The sequence below is a fragment of the Gopherus flavomarginatus genome, chromosome 13 (genome assembly GCF_025201925.1).
Source record: "Gopherus flavomarginatus isolate rGopFla2 chromosome 13, rGopFla2.mat.asm, whole genome shotgun sequence".
NCBI lineage: Eukaryota > Metazoa > Chordata > Testudines > Testudinidae > Gopherus > Gopherus flavomarginatus.
Window position 1 is genome coordinate 20,521,188 of NC_066629.1, and position 23,256 is coordinate 20,544,443.

The 23,256-nt window shown below is 39.8% G+C and overlaps 1 protein-coding gene across 3 annotated transcripts in view; it reads right to left on the reverse strand.

Moving 5' to 3' along the window:
* Positions 1–469: 469 nt before the first annotated feature.
* JHY (junctional cadherin complex regulator) overlaps positions 470–23,256 on the reverse strand; it is a 32,431-nt gene continuing 9,644 nt past the window's right edge. For 2 of the 3 annotated variants that reach the window (XM_050921951.1, XM_050921953.1), the window contains exons 4-9: positions 17,381–17,491; positions 11,366–12,078; positions 10,008–10,290; positions 6,712–6,792; positions 2,237–2,362; positions 470–1,209 (exon numbers count right to left, since the gene is read on the reverse strand). In XM_050921951.1, coding sequence (XP_050777908.1) covers positions 1,006–1,209; positions 2,237–2,362; positions 6,712–6,792; positions 10,008–10,290; positions 11,366–12,078; positions 17,381–17,491 — 1,518 coding nt within the window. In that variant the 3' untranslated portion in view covers positions 470–1,005. Of the gene's footprint in view, positions 1,210–2,236; positions 2,363–6,711; positions 6,793–9,993; positions 10,291–11,365; positions 12,079–17,380; positions 17,492–23,256 lie in introns of those variants that run through there. The other variant, XR_007769205.1, reaches the window with a different exon arrangement.

The window sequence follows — 23,256 nt, forward strand, 5'->3', positions numbered from 1 at the left end:
AAGGATTCCTCATTGTTTTTGCTGATACAGACTAACACGGCTACCACTCTGAAACCTGTCTACCTTCTCTGTAAATGAAGCCTCCTCTGCAGATCTTCCTCTGCCATCTTTGGTCTCTCTTATTTTACCATTGTATTGTACTTATCTGTCTAAAACCAGCAGTCAGCTGCTTTGGAGCAGGGTCTAGGGCTTATATGTTTGGAAAGCACCATATACACACAAGGTGCTCTTTAATCATATACTGCTGCTAATATCTCTGACACCTGTCTACTCCCAGTCATGGAAACGTGGGCCACAGCTAAAATATTTTATCATTAATTCATGTCTCTTTGGTCAATGGCTCAGTGAGCATCATGGAAATGGTCTTGTTTTCATTTCAGTTCAAGTTATATTAAGAGAAATAATGATAGACACATCCACAGAGTTACTCAGATGGTTTTTAGGTTTGATAGAAATACTTTTAAAAGTTCATTATGTAAAATATAAAAAATGTTTTAGTAAGTAGCTGTAGGTTGATTTCACAGCATAAAAAGAACGAGCATTTTGGGAAAGACTAATAGGACATACAGATCTAGATTTGCAAATGTGTTTAGGCATCAAAGTCCCATGTTTAGGTTCTGCTGCAATTCACAAAACTCCTACTGAACCTTGTAGGCACCGAAATCCACTGGACACTCTTTCTGGATAACTGCTCAGAAAGAGGCAGCAACTTAATCAGGATATTCCAAGGAAGGAAACAATAGAATAAAAAGAAGCACAATTCTAAAATAAAGATTATGTTTTAAAAAATAATAATTTGGCTATAGTAAAATTAGACTAAAATACGGGCAGTTGATCTGAAAATATTTCACCTTTTGAAATCAATTTTTTTTTGATGGTAGAGGCTCTTATTTAAGTAGCAGAGTCCTGAAATTCTGTATCTGGGAAACATACATAATTTAATGCACCATGTAAACAGTTCAGATACTGTCTACCCTCTACAGCTCCCTAATAATTTCAAACTTATTATAAAATGTGAAGGGTTTTGAAAGCATCCACAACTTGCTTCTCTATTTCATGCCTGTTTTGCAGAGTTTTCAGTGAGGAAATCTGAGGTAAATTCTGTCCTTTTAAAGTATGTGCTGGAGTTCTTTCCTCTTTTGGTTCTTCATCTGATTGTTTTGCTGAGAAAGGTTTTGGTTTAGGAATCTTCTTAGCATATTCCAGAGCCTAATAATATAAAGATTGAAAGAAGTTTGAAATTAACAACAAAATCAGAACAATACTTTTACAATGGCAGGAGAACATAAGAATTTTCATATTAGATCAGATTAATGATGGAATAATTCCATATCTTGAAGTGACCAGTACCAGATGCTTTAGAGGCGGGTGCAAGAAACTCCACAGCGGCCAGCACATCCCTTGGCCCGTGCCACTTCCTGCAGCCGCCATTGGCCTAGGACAGTAAACTGCAGCCAGTGGGAGCTGCGATCGGCCAAACCTGTGGATGCTGCAGGTAAACAAACCATCCTGGCCCACCAGTGGCTTTCCCTGACGGACTGCATGACAAAGGTTGCTGATCCCTGAGTCAGAGGTTGCCTTATGCCTTGAAGCATGCAGGTTTATATCCCTTCCAAAACTTTTTATAACAAAAATAGTATTTACTATTATAATTTTGTATATTCTCACAAGCCTTTATAAATATCAATTCTGTTTTTTTTATTCCTGTTGCGCTCTTGTGCTCAGTGATACCTTGTGGCAGTGAGTTCCTCATAGCCTAAATGTGGCAGGTTTCAGAAAGCAGAGATTTATTCTATAATAGACCCCCCCTCCCTTCCCCAAAATGTACATTACAAAAGGTCTAAAATGATAAGATGTTGAGATACTCTGAAGACTTTAAAATCAAAGCTTAGACTAATGTAAGTGGAGTCCCTTTCCAATTTCATTCCGGTTAGTCTGAAGGCTGATAAATTTCTTGACAAGAGAAGGAATACAATGAGGATTGTACAAAAATAATTAATAGGTAACTGACCTTGAGGAACTCTCTGTATTAGAAGTGTCTGGGATTGTTTTAAAAGACTATAAAAATGGCAGTGGGAGACCTTTTTTGGCACCCAACCCAAAATTTTTCTAGGAATTCACTTTCCATGGTTCTTGGAGGCTCATGGACACATGCAGAGTCCAGTCTCTCAAGCCCTCTTCCTCTCACTTTAATGAGAGTTCTAGCCCCATCTAATGAGATGCTTTCCAGTCTGACCTTATGTCTTGATAATGATGACTTGATCGGAGGTTTTGCTGGTGATTTCTGCGCAGTAGCAACGTTCTTCATGTTGTATTCCTTAACTTGCTTTGCATATTCCTTTTGCTTATTTAACTTTTCAGTCTGGCAAGTGAAATATTTAATGATTATTTAAAGTTTTGAGGGACCAGTTTATTAACCGCTTTACTGCTGGACTTTCCCATTTACGCCCGTGAGGCTGTTTAAAATGCCACTAATCATTGCTCAGCAAGATCTTCTTAAAAATCTAGTTTTTCAAGGTTAGAGAACTGTAATTCTTTATTTTCAAGAGCTCCTCCTTTGTAATATCGAGGATGCAGCTACTTGAAAATGGAGCAGTTTGCCTCTTTATTACCACATACCTGTTTCAGCATATTACTTCCATTCTAAAATGGTTGCACTAGCTACCTGTGCAGTTTTGCATTGATTTTTAAAGTCCTTCTACTGCATTTAAAGCCTTGAATAACTGTAGTCCATTTATTTAACTCATTTTCTGTCTCTGTTTCCAATCATTTGTTACTCTCAGGCTCAGCAAGGTATTTTAGTTTGCCCCAGTTAGGAGCTGGTGTCAACATTCATTTTCCCCCCCATTGTAATTTAATAACACTTTATTGGCATGACAAGCTATACAAATGTTGCCAAAGTGTTAAAAAGAGACAGAACCCTCTGCTGTATGGACGAAGGCCATTTTGTAGCAATGCATCTCTCTCTATTGATATAGATTTGAGATGACCAATCTATCTCATTTACTGCAAGGCTGAAGAAATCACTGTAGCTTTTAAACTGTCAAAGGGCTGCTGATTTTATCATTTTAGCTACGCAATGCTCTGCGATATTTCTGTGAAGGACGCTATATAAATATAAATAGTTGTTGTCTTATCAGTGAGGTGCAAGAGCACGCAGGATATGTTCTGCAGCACTTGAGATGTATATCTGCTTAATGTAACTAGTAAAGTCACCGGCAGTGAAGAGGTCAAATGATATTTTTCATTCAGACTCTTTCTCTGACAATCATCTCCTCTTTGGCACAGTAAGATCAGAGGTTTGCTTAATAGTGAGTAATGTGCATTCAGCTACTTCCCTGTTGCACTTACTTTACTGTATTTACGTTCATTTTCTCTTCCAAGGTTCAATAAGACTGTCTTCTGGACTGTGAATGACAGTGCAGCTCAATCATGTTAAAGTCATTCCTGTACATTTCAACTACCACAGGAAGAACAAAGCAGTTTGGACTTGCCTTCAGTTGTATACTCACCTGCTGAAAATTCCTTTAATGGATACCTGCTTCTGGGAGCTACAAAACTAGAGGGATGAATCGATCAAAGATATAATTGTCTCTCCTTCTATTATACACTTCTTTGTTTTTATGTGCATGCATGAGTTTTCTGGACAGATATCCATGATATCAAAGGAAGTTTGGACTATTAATGTTGGTAGTGAACAAGTCTTAGCACACTGGAGAAGATCCAGAGCACTGGAAGAACACTTTTGTTGTGGCAATATTTTAAAAAAAGGTAAATTAGATGTCCTTGGTAATGGTAGGCTGTCAGTCGGACATAGATCCTCCACAATGTAATGGAATGGCTGATATGGGACTGTAATAAAGAGTTTAGATCAGGGGTCTCAAACACGCGGCCCGGCAAGCTTCCTGTGCCCCCACCCCAAGTTATTTCCTGTGGCCGCCAAGCTCCCCTCACCTGCCGCTCCCAATCCCTCCCAGTGCACCACATCCCCTCTCCTCTGCCTACTTCCAAGTGCTTCCCGCAGCCAAACAGCTGTTCTTTCCAGGAGGGAGGAGCGGGAAGCCGCAGGCTCAGGGGAGGAGGCAGAGAAGAGGCGGGGCGGGGATTTGGGGAAGGGGCTGGAATAGAAGGGAAGCGGTGGGAAGAGGCAGGGCCTCATGAAAGGGGCGGAGTGGGGGCAGGGCCGGGGGCACGTACGTGTGTGTGTGTGTGTGTGTGTGTGTGTGTGTGTGTGAGAGAGAGAGAGAGAGAGAGAGAGAGAGAGAGTGTGATGCAGCCCTTGGACCAATGTACTAGTCCTCATGTGGCCCTCATGGTCATTTGAGTTTGAGATCCCTGGTTTAGATGGATAATATAATTAATGTTACTCAGCACAGGTTTATGGAAAATAGATCTTCTCAAATTGACTTGTTTTCTTTTTTTTATGAGATTACAAGCTGGGTTGATAAAAGTATGTGATGGGGCATAATCTCCATCATCTGCAAGGCCAGGGAAAGAACCCCAATTAGTCATGCTCTGCACCTGGGAGGGGCGATTGACTAATTGCCTCCTGGCCAGAGGAGGCAGAGCTAGGCCTAACAAGCAGACTGAGGGAACTCATGTCAAGAGAGACTGCCTAGAAGACAGGTCTCTCTGGTGGAGAGAAGGCCTGGGATAGGGTTTAATAAACAGGAAATAGCAGAGGAGCAAACTACACTAGCAGTTGAGGCTCCTGGTGGGGTAGCCCTGAGGTAGAGTTAACAAGTGAAGTCCGAGAGGGGCAGAAGGGCTGTTAGTTTGAAGATTTGTGTGGACTTTTATTTGGACTTGCTCTTGCTGCCCTGGCAGGGGTTTACATTTTTTGTGACTTGGTTGGAAGGCCAAGCCACAGAACACCCAGAGGGAGAGTCAGGAGAAGACAGACTGAGAGAGGCTGCTGCAGGTCCAAAGGACAGCCAAGGTAGAGGAGACAGACAAGGACTCCATGCAACTCTGCTACCAGAGACAAAGGGGCGCCCACGAGGTGAGGATGTGCTACTACAATATAGTGGTGTTATAATAAATGTAGATGTCTTGGTACCACATGACATTTTGATTAAGAAACTAGAATGATACAAAATCAGTGGCACCTATTGAAGTGGGGTTAGGTCTCAATCTAATTGTAAATGGAGAATCATCAATTTGATGATTTTTGATGGGGTCCCTCGAGATTTGTTCTTCATTCTATGCTATTTAATATTTTTGTAATGACTAGGAAGAAAATAAAGTCATTACTGATAAAGTTTTCAGAAAACACAAAGATTGGGGGAGTGGTAAATAATGAAGAGGATGGGTTGCTGTTACAGAATAATCTGGCTCTCTTGCCAAGCTAGGTGCAATCAATACATGTATTAATATAGCTGAATGAAAGGTCATATCTAGATACAAAAAATGTAGGCCATATTTACAGGATGGAGGTCTCTATCTTGGGAAGCTGGGACTCTGAAAAAAAGACTTGGGGTTCACGGTGGCCCATCAACTGATGATCAGCTCCCAGCGCTACGCTGTGGCTATAAAGGGCTCATGTGACTCTTGGATTTAGAAACAGAGGAATATTGAGTAGGAATATGGAGATTATATGACTTCTGTATTTGGCACTGGTGTAACAGCTACTGGAATATAGTGTCCAGGTCTGGTGTCCACCATTCAAGAAGGCTGATGAAAAATTGGAGAGAGTTCAGAGAAGAGCCACAAGAATAATTAAAGGATTGGAAAACATGCCTTAGTTTGATAGTAAAGGGTTCTGTAATCTAGCAGACAAAGATATAACAAGCTCTAATGACTGAAAGTTGATCCAATGGTTGAAAGCTAGACAAATTGAGACTAGAAATAAGGTATATATATTTAAATGAGAGTAATTAGCCACTAGAACGACTTATCAGTGGTTGTGATGGGTTTTCTAACTGAGATATTCTCGTTCAACCACTTGAATGAATAATTAATTCAGGGAAATCCTATCCTATATTATGCATGATATCTGACTAGATGATGACAGTGGTCCCTTCTGACTTATGAATCTATAAAAATTACCTGTGGGTTTGGTGAAAACCAAGTCTTGAAATCTAGCACATATTTAGACATAGTTTTGCAATGAACTGGCTAGTGTGAATGAGTGCTAACGGATGAGCAGAATTGTTCAGCTGTGTAACAAACCCTGTATTGCTAAGGAGAGTCTCTTTTAGCACAGATGGCTGGAAGTTTGAGTGTTCTATAAAAAATTCCAAAGAGCGATGGGGTGCAGCCTAATGACAGGCAAGATGTGCTAGGTGGCCATGGACCTGCATCAATATTGTTTATATGGATCAGAGAGGGCACCTGGCAAGAGAGATGCACATGGAAAAAAAAACGGACTACTTCTTAACCTAACTGGTACAAGAGATCTGAGTGTTTTGTTTTGTTTTACTGTCTTAGTTGGACTCATGAATGGCGTGGTTAACAGATGCCTGACCAGAACATTATCTTTATCATTTATTTGATGGTAATGCCCATCTATGTACTAATTGCTTTCCTAACACTCAGAAGGACGGTCCTCTTTGGAATTTAATATTTAGCTTGAGTTAAGGGTATAACCTACTAGGCAGTTTTTAAATTACTTTGTCAACTGTGCTTTCATCTCCAGTGCATTCTACATCAGGTTACTTGGCATAACTCTGAGACAAAAAAGGCAGACAAAATGCTATTTGTGACACTTACTTTCTCTCTGACTGCTTCATAGTCAGGTCCAAGGCCTCCAAGCTTCACATCCAGGTTCATGTAGTTTCTTGGCCTAGAAGGCTAAGACAGAATCAAATACATCTTCCTTTAACTGTTGGCATAGAGGGCAAAAGTCTCCCTCAGTAATGCAAAAGTCTTAAAGGTGTCTTTACCCTCAGCAGGTATGTCCTATTATAAACTACATTCCCAGGTATAATCACAGAACAGGAGAAAAATGGGTTTGCCTTTTTGAAAGTTTTTGCCAGGGAGTACAGAAAACAGTTTGAAAATAAAGACAGTTTATTGAAATGTAAAGCATTCACATGAATGCTTGTGTATTTAAGGTGCATGAATAATTTCCGCTTGTACTACAACATATGATCACATAATTAAAGATGGTGTGTAATGGATATGCACAAAATGGGCAGAATTTGGGTTGCATGCTCAACCTTAACTTTGGCACTTGCTTTATGAGTAAAGTGAGCAAACTTAAGGTTGAATGAATGTAATTTATTTCCTGTGATAATATTCCTTTAAAATTTCCCATATTATGTAGGCATTTGAATGACTAACAGGCAAACCCCCGCCACCTTGTAATTTGCCAGTCTTGCACTTCATGAGCTGAATTCTGTTAAACAGCTTGAAATGACAATGCATTTGGCAGTTATTACATTAACAGAACTTTTGAACAAAGCCCTGTAGCAAAACTACAGAAAACACCCTGTTTTCGGTAATAAAAGAGAATTTCATATGTATCCTTCTCCTGGTAACTAACTAAAGCCCTTGTGCCTGGGATAGCAAATTCAGTGACGGTGGGGGGAGAGAAGGCACAAGATGGAATCCTGGACTCACTGAAATCAATGGCCAGAGTCAGTGGAGTCAGGATTTCACCCAGAAGGGGAGGAAGACCTGGGGACGAAGGTATAGGCTCTAGAAGATGGTTTGGGTAGACTAAGTGTAATTCTGATCTCAGTTACACAAGTTAAATTATTCCTGATTTACACTCAAGTCATCAGTGTTGCCCCTAATTTACACTGACGTAACTGAGAAGAATCTGGCCAGGTAGCTTTAAATTAATAAACTTGTTGGAAAAAATCCCACAGCTCATAAATCCAATCAACAAAGTGCTCTGTTGTCAGAGATTCCCTTTATCTTATGAAAACAATATGGAATAGTTTCTAAAATGACTCTCCTTTACAATATTAACCTGGTGGTGCATGACAATTAGACACTGTTTTCCCATGAGGCTAGTCAAATTCTTCTTGCATCTTTGAGTGCTCTTATACTTCCATTCTCAGAAATGCCATAAGTAACATGAGAACCTTCTAATTAGGTTGACTTTGAACCCAGTTCCTAATAACTAGGGATTGCAAAGTTTACTTTTTCCCAATACTGCTGCTATATGGAACCTCATTTGGCCACGTGACAGTGTTGTGAGCAGCACCCCTTCACCCTTTTTAGTTGGAAGCAATCATTCACCTGAAGAGGTTAAAAATTAACAGTACTAGTATGGAACAAAACCTTTACCATTGAATTGGCTGGAGCAGGCAAAAAGGAAAGTCATTGCTAGTGGAATCACATACTATGTTTTTGTTGCAATGGCCTCAACTGAGCCCACACAAGGGCACAGCACCCACCCTCCTGCTTGGGAGCACTTTCACTTCTCTTCTGCTCTGTGCTGATCCCCCGTGCAAAACCCTTTTTTTAGTTGTTTGTGTGGGGAAACAGAATTTAATCTTAATCCATTTCTAACCATCCATTATGTTAGCTCCAGGATAAGGTGCTTTTCTGGCTTGTCTGGGGAGGGCTGGGCATTCCTGGATCTCGTTACATCTGTTCCAAAGAGACTCAATTAACTTCCATAGCTGGGCAAAATTTTAAAAGTGTGCCAGTGAAAATGCTTAATAATCCAGACTCTGGTTTGCTTTATTTTCTTTCTGGCCTTCTACTGTAGTAATTCTAATAATGGAGTGGCTACAGAAATGCCAAAAGAATTTCTACCAGCAAAAAAGTACTTTCTTCAGACGATGTTTTAAGTCAGACCCAACTGGCAAACAAATGAAATATATATTCTATTAGAAATATTAGACTTTTGTTTTGAGCCAAGTATCTGAACTCTTTTTTTAATGGAACAATTATATAATTGTTTTTTAAACTAAAGCTAATACAAGCAGTTAACCATTTAGCTGTATGGAATTAATCCAGGTTTTTCTCAAGCAGCTGTAGTAATTTCCAATATATTTTCAAAGCCAAAACATGTGTGAATTAAATTTGACCTTGGTGTGTTTGTATGGATTTCTGTTTAATGTGAGAAGCTGGGTTGTACTGCGAGACATAAACAATCCAATTCTCCACAAAATTCTTCAGACGTTTAATTGTGAGAAAGTTATTGGGGGGGAAAAAGGACAAAAAACAATGGCTTGAACACAGGGAATGGAAAAGGAAGGAAATCTGCCCTGTGGTTACTATCTTAATCCAGCTAACCCTTCTTAGAGGCAGTCAAGCAGCAATACACAAACAGCCTCCTAGATGAAGCACATGAATAATTATTCCAGCTTAGCTGCATTTCTCAGTGCAGACCAGCTAACTTCTTAAACATTTAATTTGTCATGGGTGTACAAGGATATCTTTATACTGTTCCATTACATCAGCGTTAAATGGTTACAGTATGAAATTTGGACACACAGAAGAGACAAAGAGCTCAGTTTTAATAAGTGATCAGGATGGGATTGTCAGAAGACCTGGAATAATGTTTATAACATTAGCTTCACAAATCCTGTAACTTTTAATGTTGTTCAGTTTGAATTCCCTTGGAAACCAAGAGATTTGATCTGACTGGCAAATGGGCATGACAAGGATAACAACTTATTCAGACTTGAGGCCTGACTACCTGCTGTCCTATACAAATGGCTTCTTTCTCAACCTTTTTACCACAGGAATAACTTAAAGGATCAACAGTGCCCCACGTGTTCTAGCAGGTGACCGTCTCTGAAAAGTGGAATGGAAAGATGCAGTGGTGAATTGCTTCAACTCCTTGGAATATAAAGTGTGGGAGTGAGTACGTCAGGTCAGCTACTAGTTATTTTCTTTTTCCATATCTGCTTCTGCCACTGAGTTGCTTGATGCTGGGCATGTCACTTAACCTCTTGGAGTATTAATTCCCTTTCTGTAAAATGGGAATAATACCCCTTTTAAAGTGCTTTGAGATCTATGGATAATAAGCACAAAGTACTAATTTAATCAGAGGAGGAAACAGCAATATAAAATTGGTTTCTAACTCACCCATATTTTCTTACCTTCCTAGTCCCTTTTTCCTTCAGCTGTTTTTGCTTTTCCATTTGCAGCAGGTACCCTTCTGAGTTGCTGCGACTAATTTTTACTCGGCTTCCTTCACTTCTTTCTGTATTAATCTCTGAGTCACTTTCTACCCTTGGGATTACAGGTGGAAACAAGCCAGAGAACTGCCTTTCGGCAAGGTGAGTGTCTTCCAGATGAGAGATTCTTTGATGATGTTGTTCCATTGTCTGTATAAGTTGTGTGGCTGGAGAAGGGCCTGCTAGCGGCTTGAACTGGGATGGCCTCAATTTTAAAACAAAACAAAACGAAAGAAGGAAATTGTGTTTACTTAGACCTCAATGCAAAGGCCCAATAAGCAATCTGTAAACTGAAATTGTCATTGCTATTCAAACATATTTTGAAAACCATTAGATATTGTATGCCGGGTACATTTTCAACTCTTTGAATTATGCACGCAAGCTTTCAGAACATCAGAAGTGAACATGACCACTTGTGACTGATTCTGATCTCATTCACACATACCAGGAATAACTTCATGAAGTCAATTGGGGCAAAGTCTGGGCCTGATCCAAAGCTCACTGAAGCCAATGAAAAGATATCCATTGATTTCAGTGGGATTTGGAGCAGACCTTTTAAGTAGGTGAAAATCAGGCCCTTTGCGTTCACTGAAAGTAGATTTTTCATTTATTACCATCAATCCACACAAGCTCTATATAAATAGTTTTAACCTCTCATGCCTTTTTCATGCTAGCAGTCTCAGATTTTATTCTTCTAAGAACTTCGGCACACAAAACCTTTAACTTTGATGGGAATTTGATAAACAGAGCAAGTGCAGGATTGGTAAAAATGCGACCAGCTGCTTGTACCTTATATACACTAGGACCACTTCTGGTGGGCCTGCAATTGGGGAAGATTTTAAAGAAGAATACCAGTAGAGGCAAGTGTTGAAAGATGAGCGGCAGTGCACTGAAGCAATTTGGGATTTTCACTCCACCTTGCCATAAACTGGGTTTTGGTATAAACAAGTTGAGTACAAACAGGCTCCTCTAGACTCAGTTTATGGATGATGCAACTAAATGTTTTTTTGTTTTGCTCTTTTAATATCAGTTTTTCAGTTACCATTCTTAAACTTGATCTTGTAGTCCTTGCATGTACAAACACACTAAGATCAAAGCTTAAAAATAGTGTTAAACTGTTTATTAAATCAAACACTAATGAACAAACTATAAGTTTTGAATTAATTACTGTGGTGGAACATATCAGATTTTTTCTGAACAATTCCTTGGCCTTCTCTAATATGACTTCCTTGGCCTTACGTACCATTATGCTAATAACATTTTGAAACATGGGTCCTTACCACAAGCTGTTGGTAGCACAGTTGTTGTGACGGCTTTTGTCTATATAAAATTGCTTTCTATGATTCTGAGTTGAAACTTGGTCTTTTACTGATTCTTGGAAATTAGCATTGTAAGTAGATATGATGCTCTTCTGGTTTAGGAGCATGTGACCCATGGCGTGCCCATCAGGTGGAAGAGGCTCCAAAACATAACTATTCCGTAAATGTTGCTGATGATATGGAGGTCTGTTTCTGGAGTTGTGCTGATATTTCTTGTTTTCTTCATTAATATATGCTGGAGATAAATTCAACCCAGTAGTGTTTTTATGCGTTGTTAGTTCAAGATGGTGCCTAGATGAAGCCAAGTTCATGGAGATTTGCTTCTGATTCCGGTTTACCAGATCTGAATTATTTTGTAAAGTATTTGAGTGTGTCTCCCAATCTGCTGCTGAACTAGCCTTAATGAAAGGAGTAATTGGATTAACGAAGGGATTTGTTTGTAACCAACTATGCAGTGAACTATTGTCATCTTTTTCAAGTTCTAGCACCTCAGAAGAGTTCGAATCCATATGAAAGTTCTCAAATTCTGATACATTGCGATGTGTGTGATACTGAGGTCTTGGTTCTGCTAGTCTTCCTGGTGGATGCTGGACATCATTTGCTGGTAAAGATCTCTCTCTTAGCACTCGATTTAATTTTGTTCTGTCTGCCTGGGGCCGTTTATTTTGGTGATCCTAAAAAGAGTATTGTGAAACTCTCAGATGATCATTTTGCATGCATATTAAATGATATCTTGAAGAGACAAACATACTAAACTTACACATACTTTTGCTGCACCACCACCTTTCATTCAGGGACTTCTCTACATGCACAAACCTTAGGCCCCAATTCAGAACAGCACTTAAGCATATGCTTAAATTCCACAGAAGTCAGTGGGACTTGAGCATGTACTTAAGGTTAACCATATGCTGAAGTGCTGTCTTGTTTTTACTTTACTTTACTACACTGGTATGTATAGTAGACCAGATTCTCAGCTACTGTAAACTGTGGAAGACCTGTAAACTTCACTGGAGCTACTTCAATTTATACCAACTGTGGATCTGGTCCAGTGTATAATTGAGCAATTTTGGAGTCAGATTTTCTTCTGGTGTAAATTGGCACACTTTCATTGACCTCAATAGAGGAGTGCCAATTTACAACAGCAGAGAATTTGGCTCTGTGTACTGGTTGTTTGGTTGCTAGATTTGGAAATGGGAGGTGGACAGAAGGCGTTAACGTCTGATTTGCTATTGCTGTTTATGATTTTAATTATATGTCAATGTCTGTTTTTTAGTAGAAATAAATAAAAATACAGGCAGTCAATTATTTCCCTCTCCCACACAGTAAAAATTAAAATACTGTAAAAGGAGCTAGTGGCAGAGCTTTACTCTGACATATTATTGGTCAAAAGCTCTCCAGATTGATGAAATAAGTATTTTTCCAGTGTGACTTATTTAGTGTAAATATGTCCTTAAATGTCTTTGGAATTGCAAGTTAAAGCAATATATATAGTAAGAGACTTGCCTGGAGTTATTGTCTGCATGTAGTAGTCTCAGTTCCAGTTATTCAACCCTTTACTTACTGCTAATATTCACAGCACTAGTCACAGTCTAGATTACACACAACCTTTTCGAAGGGTGCATTTTTTAGGCTTGTTTGCAGTGGACAAAGAAATAAGTCAATGTGCACGGTTTAAAGTGTTTCAATTGTTAAACCAAGTATTCATGTGCTTGTAAATCCTGGAACATGTATCCCAGCAAACAAACAAACAATTCAGGAATTTAAATTCAGTGAGACTTCTCTCACTACCCAAAGCAACATACTTGAAATCTGGGGTTTATTTAAGATTTATCATCTTCCCAGTTAAGGCACCAGGTGTTGTTCCTTTTGAGGTAAGATATAGGTTTCCTTAAAGGTAATATACAAAGTCATTCTCAGTCCATTTAATCTTCATCAGAACTGAAATCCTCCATTTCATCCTCCAGTCTCACTAGGGTTCTTTTGTTACCAACACTTGCAATCACTACACAGCATATGCACTCAGAGTAACTGCTTAATGGTAGGTATTAAGTCCACATCTAGAGCTGAATGTTTTGGTGAAAGCTTTAGCCCTGGGGAATCCTGACTCCTGCTGCCAAGATGATAATTCGTTAGCTAGACCTCTTCCATAATGATTAGTGCTTTTACTGACGGCGCCACCTATGGAAGGGTCCCAGGGTCTCAGCATGAACCAAGGACAAACTGTGACTACGCCATTGTTTTCCCACTTAGATGGATCAAGTAGCATTGTAAAATTCTTCCCTTACTAAGAAATTTGAAATCTACAGAACATCTTTGACCATGAATAATAGCATAAACTGCTGTTTGCTCTCTTAAGGAGCACAGCTTCTTGCCTTAAATGAACAGCAGGAAATTCAAACAAATCTGTTTGAGCTACTTCAGCATAAACTTAATACAGAAAGTAGGGCAGAGATTTTTCTGAAAGGAGGCTAGGCAATTTGAATCTCAAATTCTCATTAAATTTATGGGAACTAGGTATTCAAATCCCTTAGGAGTCAAAAAAAACATTCTGGGCTTAGCCTGTGATTCATAGCCACCTGCATGTGAGGGAAAGTGTTTGAGGAGAAGGAAAACACAAAAACAAAAAGGAGAAGAAAAGCTTGCAAGAAGAATATGTATATTTATCTTGTTTTCCCCCTATGTTTACACTTCTCCCTTCATAGTCACATAGACCCAGTTGGCCACATACTATGAGCCAGCTGCAGAGCAATTTCTGCTATATCAGGATATCTTGTCACAATGTTTGATCTTACCTGTATAGACGGGACATACCCATGTTATAGCTCTTTTAAACATACAAAAAGTCTGTAAAAACAGGTGGCAATGACCCTGTAAAGACCAGGAGAGCCTGACTTTTCACTCAGTTACATCAGTTTTATACGAGCCTAACTTGGTCGACTTGAAGTGGCACTATCTTGGCAGACAGTCCAATAGTCTAGCACTTAATGCTTCCTCACAGACTGGTTTCAGCACCAAGAAGCAGATATAAACAGCTGGCTGAGCAGAGCTGGTGCAGGGTCTCTGTCTGGTGACATGTGCCAGCTGCCAAGGAAATGCTTGGGAACCTCTCTCCAAAGTGACAGAAGCTCCTCACTGGGGAATGCTGCAGCCTGGAACATGCAACGAATGGAGAAAAGCCCATCTTTCCTATGGAAAAATATCCCGGGGGGACTGCTGGGATCTCCTGCATCACTCAGGCTGGGAAGTCTCACCCAGTAGCTCCTGCATCCAACTCAATGGCTACTGGCTGAACTGGACCAGATCTTTCAAAAAGGTGTCCAGTCTCAACTGGAAGATTTCAAATCATGGAAAACTCCAGACTCTCCCCTCCCCTTTTCCCATGGCATTTCCTTGCTCTTGCCTCAAGCCAGAACTTCACACAGCATCTAACAAAACATGAACATGTTCCTGGAACATCTCGGTTTTTATAAGGTCAGTAAGAAGTTTGGCTGCAGGTTCAATATAGGGGAGAAAGGCATAAAAGTTAAAGCCCGACAAATTCAAGCAAGAAATAGGGCACAATTTAACTGTGAACATGAATAACCATTGGAACAAACTATCAAGGGAAGTAGTGGATTCTCTCTCTCTTAATTCTCAGTTTGAGACTGGATCTCTTTCTGGACTACATGCATCGGTCAAAAACAGGTTGTTGGACTGTCTAGATAATCTAATGGTTCTTTCTGGCCTTAAAAATCTATGAAACCTGGCGTAAAACTGGCGCAGTGGAGTGGAGAATCAGGCGGCAGGGCTTTAGCACGGTACCATAAGACTGTTGCAGACTCGGTTCTGTCCCACCTATATAGCAAGTGGTCTGTTCCAGGGCAGAAATTGCTGCATAGGAAGATCCTTCAGGTGCTGATCCCTACTGCTTTGCCTCCAGCACCCTTTGAGAAAGTCATTGTTACACTTCTCCTAAATTGCCAAATAGAGACCTTCATTAATTAAATCAAGATCACAATTTTTTTCCCTACTTGTAAAAACAACTAGGAAGGAACAAGATTGTTACAGAACTCAATCAAATACAAATGGGAATTCTCAGCTAAGGTTATCAATGAACATTAACACTTATCTTATACTCTGGTTATTATTTTTAGACCCTAAACTGTAACAATACAGTCTGCCCTGACAAGAAATAGGACATAACTGTGATGGCTCAGGAGCTGACCAAGGAGTGAATTGTGACTCGAGTCCTTGGTTCCCCTCTTATTCCAACAGGGAAGTGATCTATGCCAACCCTTAACTAGGGACAGATTTCTTCCCCCTTCTACTCTGTTTTAGGACTTCTTAACTCTTGTTTCTTTTTACTGCATGTTTATTCGCTTTAGAATCAGAATATCAGGGTTGGAAGGGACCTCAGGAGGTCATCTAGTCCAACCCCCTGCTCAAAGCAGGACCAACACCAACTAAATCATCCCAGCCAGGACTTTAGGAGAATTTTCTGCTGATGCAGAGAATCAGGTGCTGTTGGCCTTTATATCTGTTTGAGACTATTTTTGGTCTTATTCAAAGCATAATCTGTTTATTTTTACCCTGAACTGATGATTCCATTCCTTATTTATGCCTAATTACATATCTTTCAAATACTGTACTCCACTTACTTACAATCGTCCACATTACAGCTGCATTGCTCTTTATTGTAAGGGCAAAGGAACAAAATGAATCTCTTGGTCCTTACATTCTCCTTCTCGACTATAGTCTGAGCAGCAAACTAAATTAATTATTGATGCTACCATAAATAGTTTTCACATCTGTTCTAGCTGGATTCTACTTTCTCAGGTACTGCTAAAGTGCTTATAGCTTTGTCGGTGATGAAACCTGGTCTACTCTGGCCTTATTCCAAGAGGTAATTATTTCACTGCATTAGTGTGAAAGGCAGTCAGTCATCTACTAGATTTATCAATTTTAGGTAACTACCTAACTTGACAGACCCTCAGGTGCATCCCCCTCCACCTGTAAGCATTTTCTGTCTTAAAACATCCCCCTGATAGAGATCAGCATCCTCCCTCCCCAAAGAACTTGGAATGCAACAATGAAATTAAGAAGCCCTGGTAACCCACCAAAAACAGTGAGCACTGGATGTATTCGTTTTATAGGCCAGTAGCATCACATAATCCTAAAGAGACTTGACCTTTTAAATCCAGGACTCCTTGAGACTTGGAGGTATATTGTGGATTTAATCCATCATATGGATCAAGCAGCATAATTTTTCTGCTTTCATAACTATCTTTCCTGCTCTATAAATCCGCTAGCTACCTATCTAGTTGGACAGTTAGTAGGTAGTCATGGGATTTACAGAGTAGGATAAATAGTTATGAAAGCAGATACTATACGCTACTTAATCATAGAAATGTAGGCCTGGAAGGGACCTCAAGAGGTCATCTAGTCCATTTCTTCCATGCTTAATGTATGTGATGGATTTTAGTGCACAAGATTTGTAGAACAAGAAGATATTTATCTCTATAGCCTATTTTACTTTAGCAACTAATTACTTTGACATTTGTATTAGAGAGGTAGAGCTTTATATATATAATTATAGTTATCTACTTCTCTTGCAAAAATATGGTCTATTAGAGCATAGCACTGGGAGCTAGGATTCCTAACATGTTATGTGGCCTTGGGCGAAAAACTTAATTTCTCTCTATACTTTGGTTTGTCCATCTGTAAAATGATGAATGCATTTACAAAGGTCGGAGGCATAACTTATGTGCAGTTTAGCACACTGCAGGTGCACTGTAAATGATTAACAGCAATGCATGTAAGTGCTCAGAGAGTCTCAGATGAAAACCATTGAAAGAATTGTGAAATAGTAATATTAAGAAAGGGAAAAAATTAACAAATCTGCCATACATTAAATTTAGAGGTGAAAAAACATCAAGAACAAGATTATTTGCATTATAGATTCCCAAAACCAGATTCATATTCCACCCAAAAACGAACCTTTAATTGGTGTGACCTCTGGAGCCATTTGTCTTCAGGATCCATGGCCATGCTTTGAAAGTCAATGGCATTCTGAATAGGCCTCTCATCAGCAGTTTTAACATCTGAAACCTAAAGAAGAAAAACATATTAAGAGCCACCAGACTTTATACACAGCGGTAGTTCAGTGGGACCAAGAACAGCATAAAAGATCTGTGGATGTGGGGGGAAAGGTTGAACAAGCAACAATCCACATGCCAGTAAACGTAAACAGTAAAATGCACCATTACATTATTCATGGCAGGATAAAGATGGGGCCAAACAGGAACACAGGCAAAAGGAGTTCACAAACAAGTCAGTATTAATAGAGATCATGGTAGTGTGTCCATTAATAGGAAAGGCTGTGGATGACATTCTGAGCACTTTCAAAGAGAACAGAGAGAAGGAAAGTTGCATACAGTAGGGACTCCTACTCATAGCAAAAGCTAATAGATGACCAAGCTGTCCAATATATGTAAGGTAGATACCTATAATACACGCAGAAGAAAGCAAACTACGCATCCATCACTGCCATGCAGACAATGAGCACTGCATTAAAACAGTCACGAGAGGACATACACCATAGTAAAGTCTAGACCAATGTAGTTATTCATCCAGTACAGAAAGCACTATAAATCAAAACAACTGTATATACTCATTCATAAGCTGAATATTTTTGGTAAAAAAGTGATGCATTGAAGAGCAGGGATCAGCTTATAAATGAGTCTACACCAAAACTTAATGATTTTACACTCCATGGAATCATTGAATTGAATATCTAATACCTTGAGGTTTTGTTTACTTGGAGCGTCTGCAGGCATGGAGCCCCTCAGCTCCCTGTGGCCGCGGTTCACCATTCCCAGCCAATGGCTCCAGCTGAGGAGCTCCATGCCTGCAGACACTCCAAGTAAACAAAACATCCCAACCCGCCAGCGGCTTACTCTGATGGGCCAGGAGCCAGAGTTTGCCAACCCCTGAAATATAGGGTTGGCTTATGAATGGGTCATAGAGTTTTTGCTATTTTTACCTAAGAATCTTGGGGGGTTGGCTTATAAAGGAACAGGCTAATGAATGAGTATTTATGGTATGTTAGTAGAAAAGAAATGGGTGCAGCCACAGAGCATAAATAAATCTTCCACCGCTTATACCAAGCAGTAACAGTAATCAGCCAGCGGTAGGCAGCAAACTACTTATATGCAAATCATTGTCTTCATGAACAAAAGCACAGAACACAGCATCCCCCATACCAGTGGGCATAGTGGGTGCATGTGGAAAATCAGACCTGAGGAGTTATTCAGCGGTGACCATAGTCTACTATAGCTTTTAAGGCCACCATCAATATGGCCACATCAGCCAGCACAAATGCTATGGCCAGAATTTTCAGAAGGGCTCAGCACCCAAAATTGAGGCAACATTTTCAAAGAATGCATTCCGATTGTCAAAGCAAGCAATGGGTGGAGAACAAGAAGCTACACAGACCTGCCTGTCTGCACACAAAACAGCAGGAATCAGAGAAAGATCGACAGCTGAAGCAAGTATTAAGTGTGAGAGACATGGAGCAGCCCCCATAAATACTGCAGAACTACAAGTCAGGTAACAGGTTCAGCCAAATATGTGATACAAAACTTGTAGAGCAGGCGAAGTACATAGAGCAGGGCAAAGCACACTCATCATGGTGCTGTTAAGGGTGCCATAAAAAGGAAATGAGAGATTTCAACAGTTAAGCCTTTTCTGACTGGAAAACTGAGTCAATGAAAATTTTTCAACCAGCTCTAGCTACTGTCTCCTATAAAAGCAAAACAGATGCTCTGGCTAACACTGGGATAGATGCCATTGCAGTATCATATTGGAAATGCACAGAGTGTGAGCAGGGAGCAATCCAGGCAGCAGAACAAAACATACCATATTAAAAAAATTATCTTGTTTATCTCCTATTATAGTTCTTTTTGCCTCTTTACTGCTGGATATTGTCCTGGTTTGCTTTTACACTGCATCCTTTTTCCATCATCCATAACTAAATATGACAGTACAGGACCCAAAGAAATGAGCAACTAGCCAGCCCAACCATTGTTGTGACAATACACCTAGCTGCTCTACTAAGCCATTGCCTGCAGTAAGGATAACTAAGCACCACTGACAAGTGGGTGTGGCTAATTTGGGAAAGGCCACAAGGAGAAGATGCCCGTGACCAGTGGAACTACTAACTATGCAAACTTGAGCTCAGATCATTAATGACTGTCTCTTTTTCCATCAGCATCCTAGCTGGAAGAAGAGCCCATATAGCAGTAGTGGCTGGGGTGCTTATAACAGCATGGCAATCCAAACAGCACAGTTAAGGGACAACTACACCAAACTTGTTCAGGGTCCCATCTGGAGTAGGCAATCTGGATTACACTGGAGCTGCCTAAGGCCAATGATCCAAATGAGTACTAGATATCCACAGACTTGGTATATAGGGCAAGTTACTTGAAATTAGGAAGCATTCATATGGGTGTTGTTCTCAGGTAAAATACTTGACTGTTATACCAGGGTGCTGTGTACAAGTGAAATGCCTAGTTTAATGCTCTGGGCTTATATCTAAACCACTCACATATATGCTCTTTGGAAAGACTGTGCAGCTCCCACAGATCACAGAGGAATGCACAGCAGACACTCAACACCTGAGGAAGCTGCATGAGTCAAGCTACAGTTTCTTAAGAACTGAATACTGACTTATTGCCATCAGGCCAGCCTCTCTCTGGACTAACAGCAAGTGCTTTGTATCCCACCAATAATCCACAGAGAATAGTATGAGATCAGCTGACACAGGTAATATGCTGTAGCCAGGTCTAGGCAGGTAACTGTGTCAGCTGGTATGAACAGAAACGAATTAACACTAGTGGGGCGGAGCTCTGATTGCTGATATTTCAGGTGAGGTATATTGCTGCAAATGGTAATGAAAGGGTCTACCAGCTCGTCTTACAAGAAAGAAATGAACAAATTAAGAAGACTCTCCATACGTTTTCTTCTCCACCGCAGACAGAGAAACACAGCTGTTTCATTGGTAAGATGTTTTTGGTGGAACCCACTGACTCACTGCACTGATAGTTTACTGGGCAGGTAAAGCATACTTCTACATTATCTCTTTGAAAGAGGAACAGGACATAACCTCTGCCAGCATTTTTTTGTGAACTATTCTATTAATACCAATCAAATTGAGAAAATGATCAAATGAAATTGCATTTTGAGCATCATAAGCTGTGTAATGTCTATTCTGTTAAATTGAGACCCATAATTGCTTCTCTACTGAAAAGATACAACAAAGACAGCAATCATGGCATGTCATTATCCCAGACTAGAAAACCGGCCTTTGCAGTGAGGACTTCAAAGGCTTGTGCTTCTCGAATTGCATTTGGCTGCTATTGTTGAAGCGCAGGCAATCTTGATTAGGTGTTTACACTGAGGTAAGGCGCAGTGCACAGAGAGTCTGAGTGCCTTGGTCTAGAGCCATTAAAAAATTGTACATTATGTTCCTCGCTTTGAAGTAAGAGGTTTGTAGGGAGGAAAGCAACTCATATTGAGTACAGCTGAGCTAGACTGGGCAGCTACTCTCTCTCTCTCAAAGAAACTCATCATCAGGTTCTTAAAGAATCAGGCAGTGCCACAAAAAAGTTGATGCTTTATAAAATGCTATGTGAATTAATGAACATACATATCAGCCCATAAGCACACATTTGTAGTATATTTGGGTGTAGATATAGCCCACAGATCGAATGGCCTGTGAATCTTACAGTAACTTGGAATAAGGATCCTTTGGTATCAAACATAGTAAGTTTGTACAGAGTTGATTTGTGCAATTACATGAAAAGCGCTCTATATTTTAATGCAACATTTTATATTCACTATACTTTGCTGTTAGCTGTGTTGCTAACAATTATGACCATTCTAACTTGCTGAAAAGTGGAAAATGATCCCGTTTATAGAGACAACATCCAGAGCATGTGTTCTGGATGCTGACACAGATATCTGAGATGCTATTTTTTGTATACTCCTCATCATTCTATAATGTCTATTATTCATTTCTTAACTATTCTCATTTGGTCACCTCAGTTAACTGATTAACTTACCTGCCTTGACTGTCCAATTCAGTTTGAAGAACTTTTAAGATGAATTATGTTTTAGAGAGGCACCTTTGATTGTTCGCTGATTCCCTAGCCTGCTGACAACATTGATACTTATATTAAGGGCCTTATCTTCTGTGGCTTTGGGCCCAATGTACACCACAGTAAATAATGAGTAACTCCAGTGTAGTCAATGTAGTTACACTGTTGTGAAACAGGCATAAGTGAAGACATAATCAAGGTTTTGTTTCTTCTGTTGAAAAATACATCTTAACTCACACTAACAATCTAATCCAGGGGTAGGCAACCTATGGCACGCATGCCAAAAGTGGCTCACAAACTGATTTTCAGTGGCACGTCCTGGGTCCTTGCCACCGGTCAGGGGCCTCTGAATTTAATTTAATTTTAAATGAAGCTTCTTAAACATTTTGAAAACCTTATCTACTTTACATACAACAATAGTTTAGTTATATATTAAAGACATAAAAAGTGGCCCTCTAAAAATGTTAAAATGTATTATTGGCACGCAAAACCTTAAATTAGAGTGAATAAATGAAGACTTGACACACCACTTCTGAAAGCTTGCCGACCCCGATCTAATCAGTGTTTTTTCCCTTTTCAGGGATTTCCTTCACACTTTTTTCAACCTTTCAAAGGCTCCATGGTACAGCAAGGATGGCTGGATGCCCCTCCTTTAGAGAATGTTAGACTTGTTCATTTATTTAGCCACTGCGGATCCACTGGAAAGTGATATGGCCCTCCCTACTTGGCTAGAAATCACTGTAATTCATAACAGCCAATTCTCTTTCCACCTATTCTGAAATCTAAACTAATGAAAATAAGTATCTCTGCATCATCTCCTTGATCTCAAAGCCACAAATGTACCTGAGTTGATATCTGATTATCTAAACTTTTAACTCTAGACTTAAAAAAAAAACAAAAAAAAGCAACTTGACACAAACTCCAGTCATTCAGTTAAACAAGAATTTTTTAATTATTACCTCAGCTCAGCTACTCAGTTCAGATACATCAATACATTCTCATCCTGTACTTTTCAACCTACTGGTCAACCTGAAGGGATCTCACATCCCCATAATAACCACACAAGCAATGTTTAGGATGTGCCTGCACCAGGGCAAAGGCTGTCTGGAAAGCACCAGGCACATTTTGGGCATTGCTGTTATACAATCAACAAATTCCTTAAACTGCCATGGCCTCAAAAACTAAATCCATCTGGGATTAATTACTTTGACATTTTTGGACCTTTCATTTTTCAGGTGGACGTGTTTTTCAGAATAGGTTTTTTCTCTCTTCTGTTTGTTTTTTTTCCCCTGCATTTTAGGGTACACAGTGATATGTTAATACACACAAAATGCCAGATTCTGCTCTGTCACTGCCATGTTAATCCAGAGTAATTCCACTGTATCACTGTTTTAACTGTGGACAGAGCCTGGCCCACAATGTCTTGTTCCGAAAGTGGATATTTTTAATTACCTCTACCTTTCTAGTCCATGTATCTCCTAAAGAAAATGCTTAACATGACAATAAATAAAAGAACGCTGACTGCTCATTAGCCTAATCGTAGTGGTCTCATTTACTTTGTGCTTGTCTTGTTGTTATCTCTAATCCGTTATTTAGGGGCTCCAATTCTGCACTCAAGCATGGAGCCCCACTGAAGTCGAAGGGAGTCTGCATAGGCACCTGGCTCGTGTGTGTGCACACACACATACATTATTGCAGGATCAAGACTCTAGATTG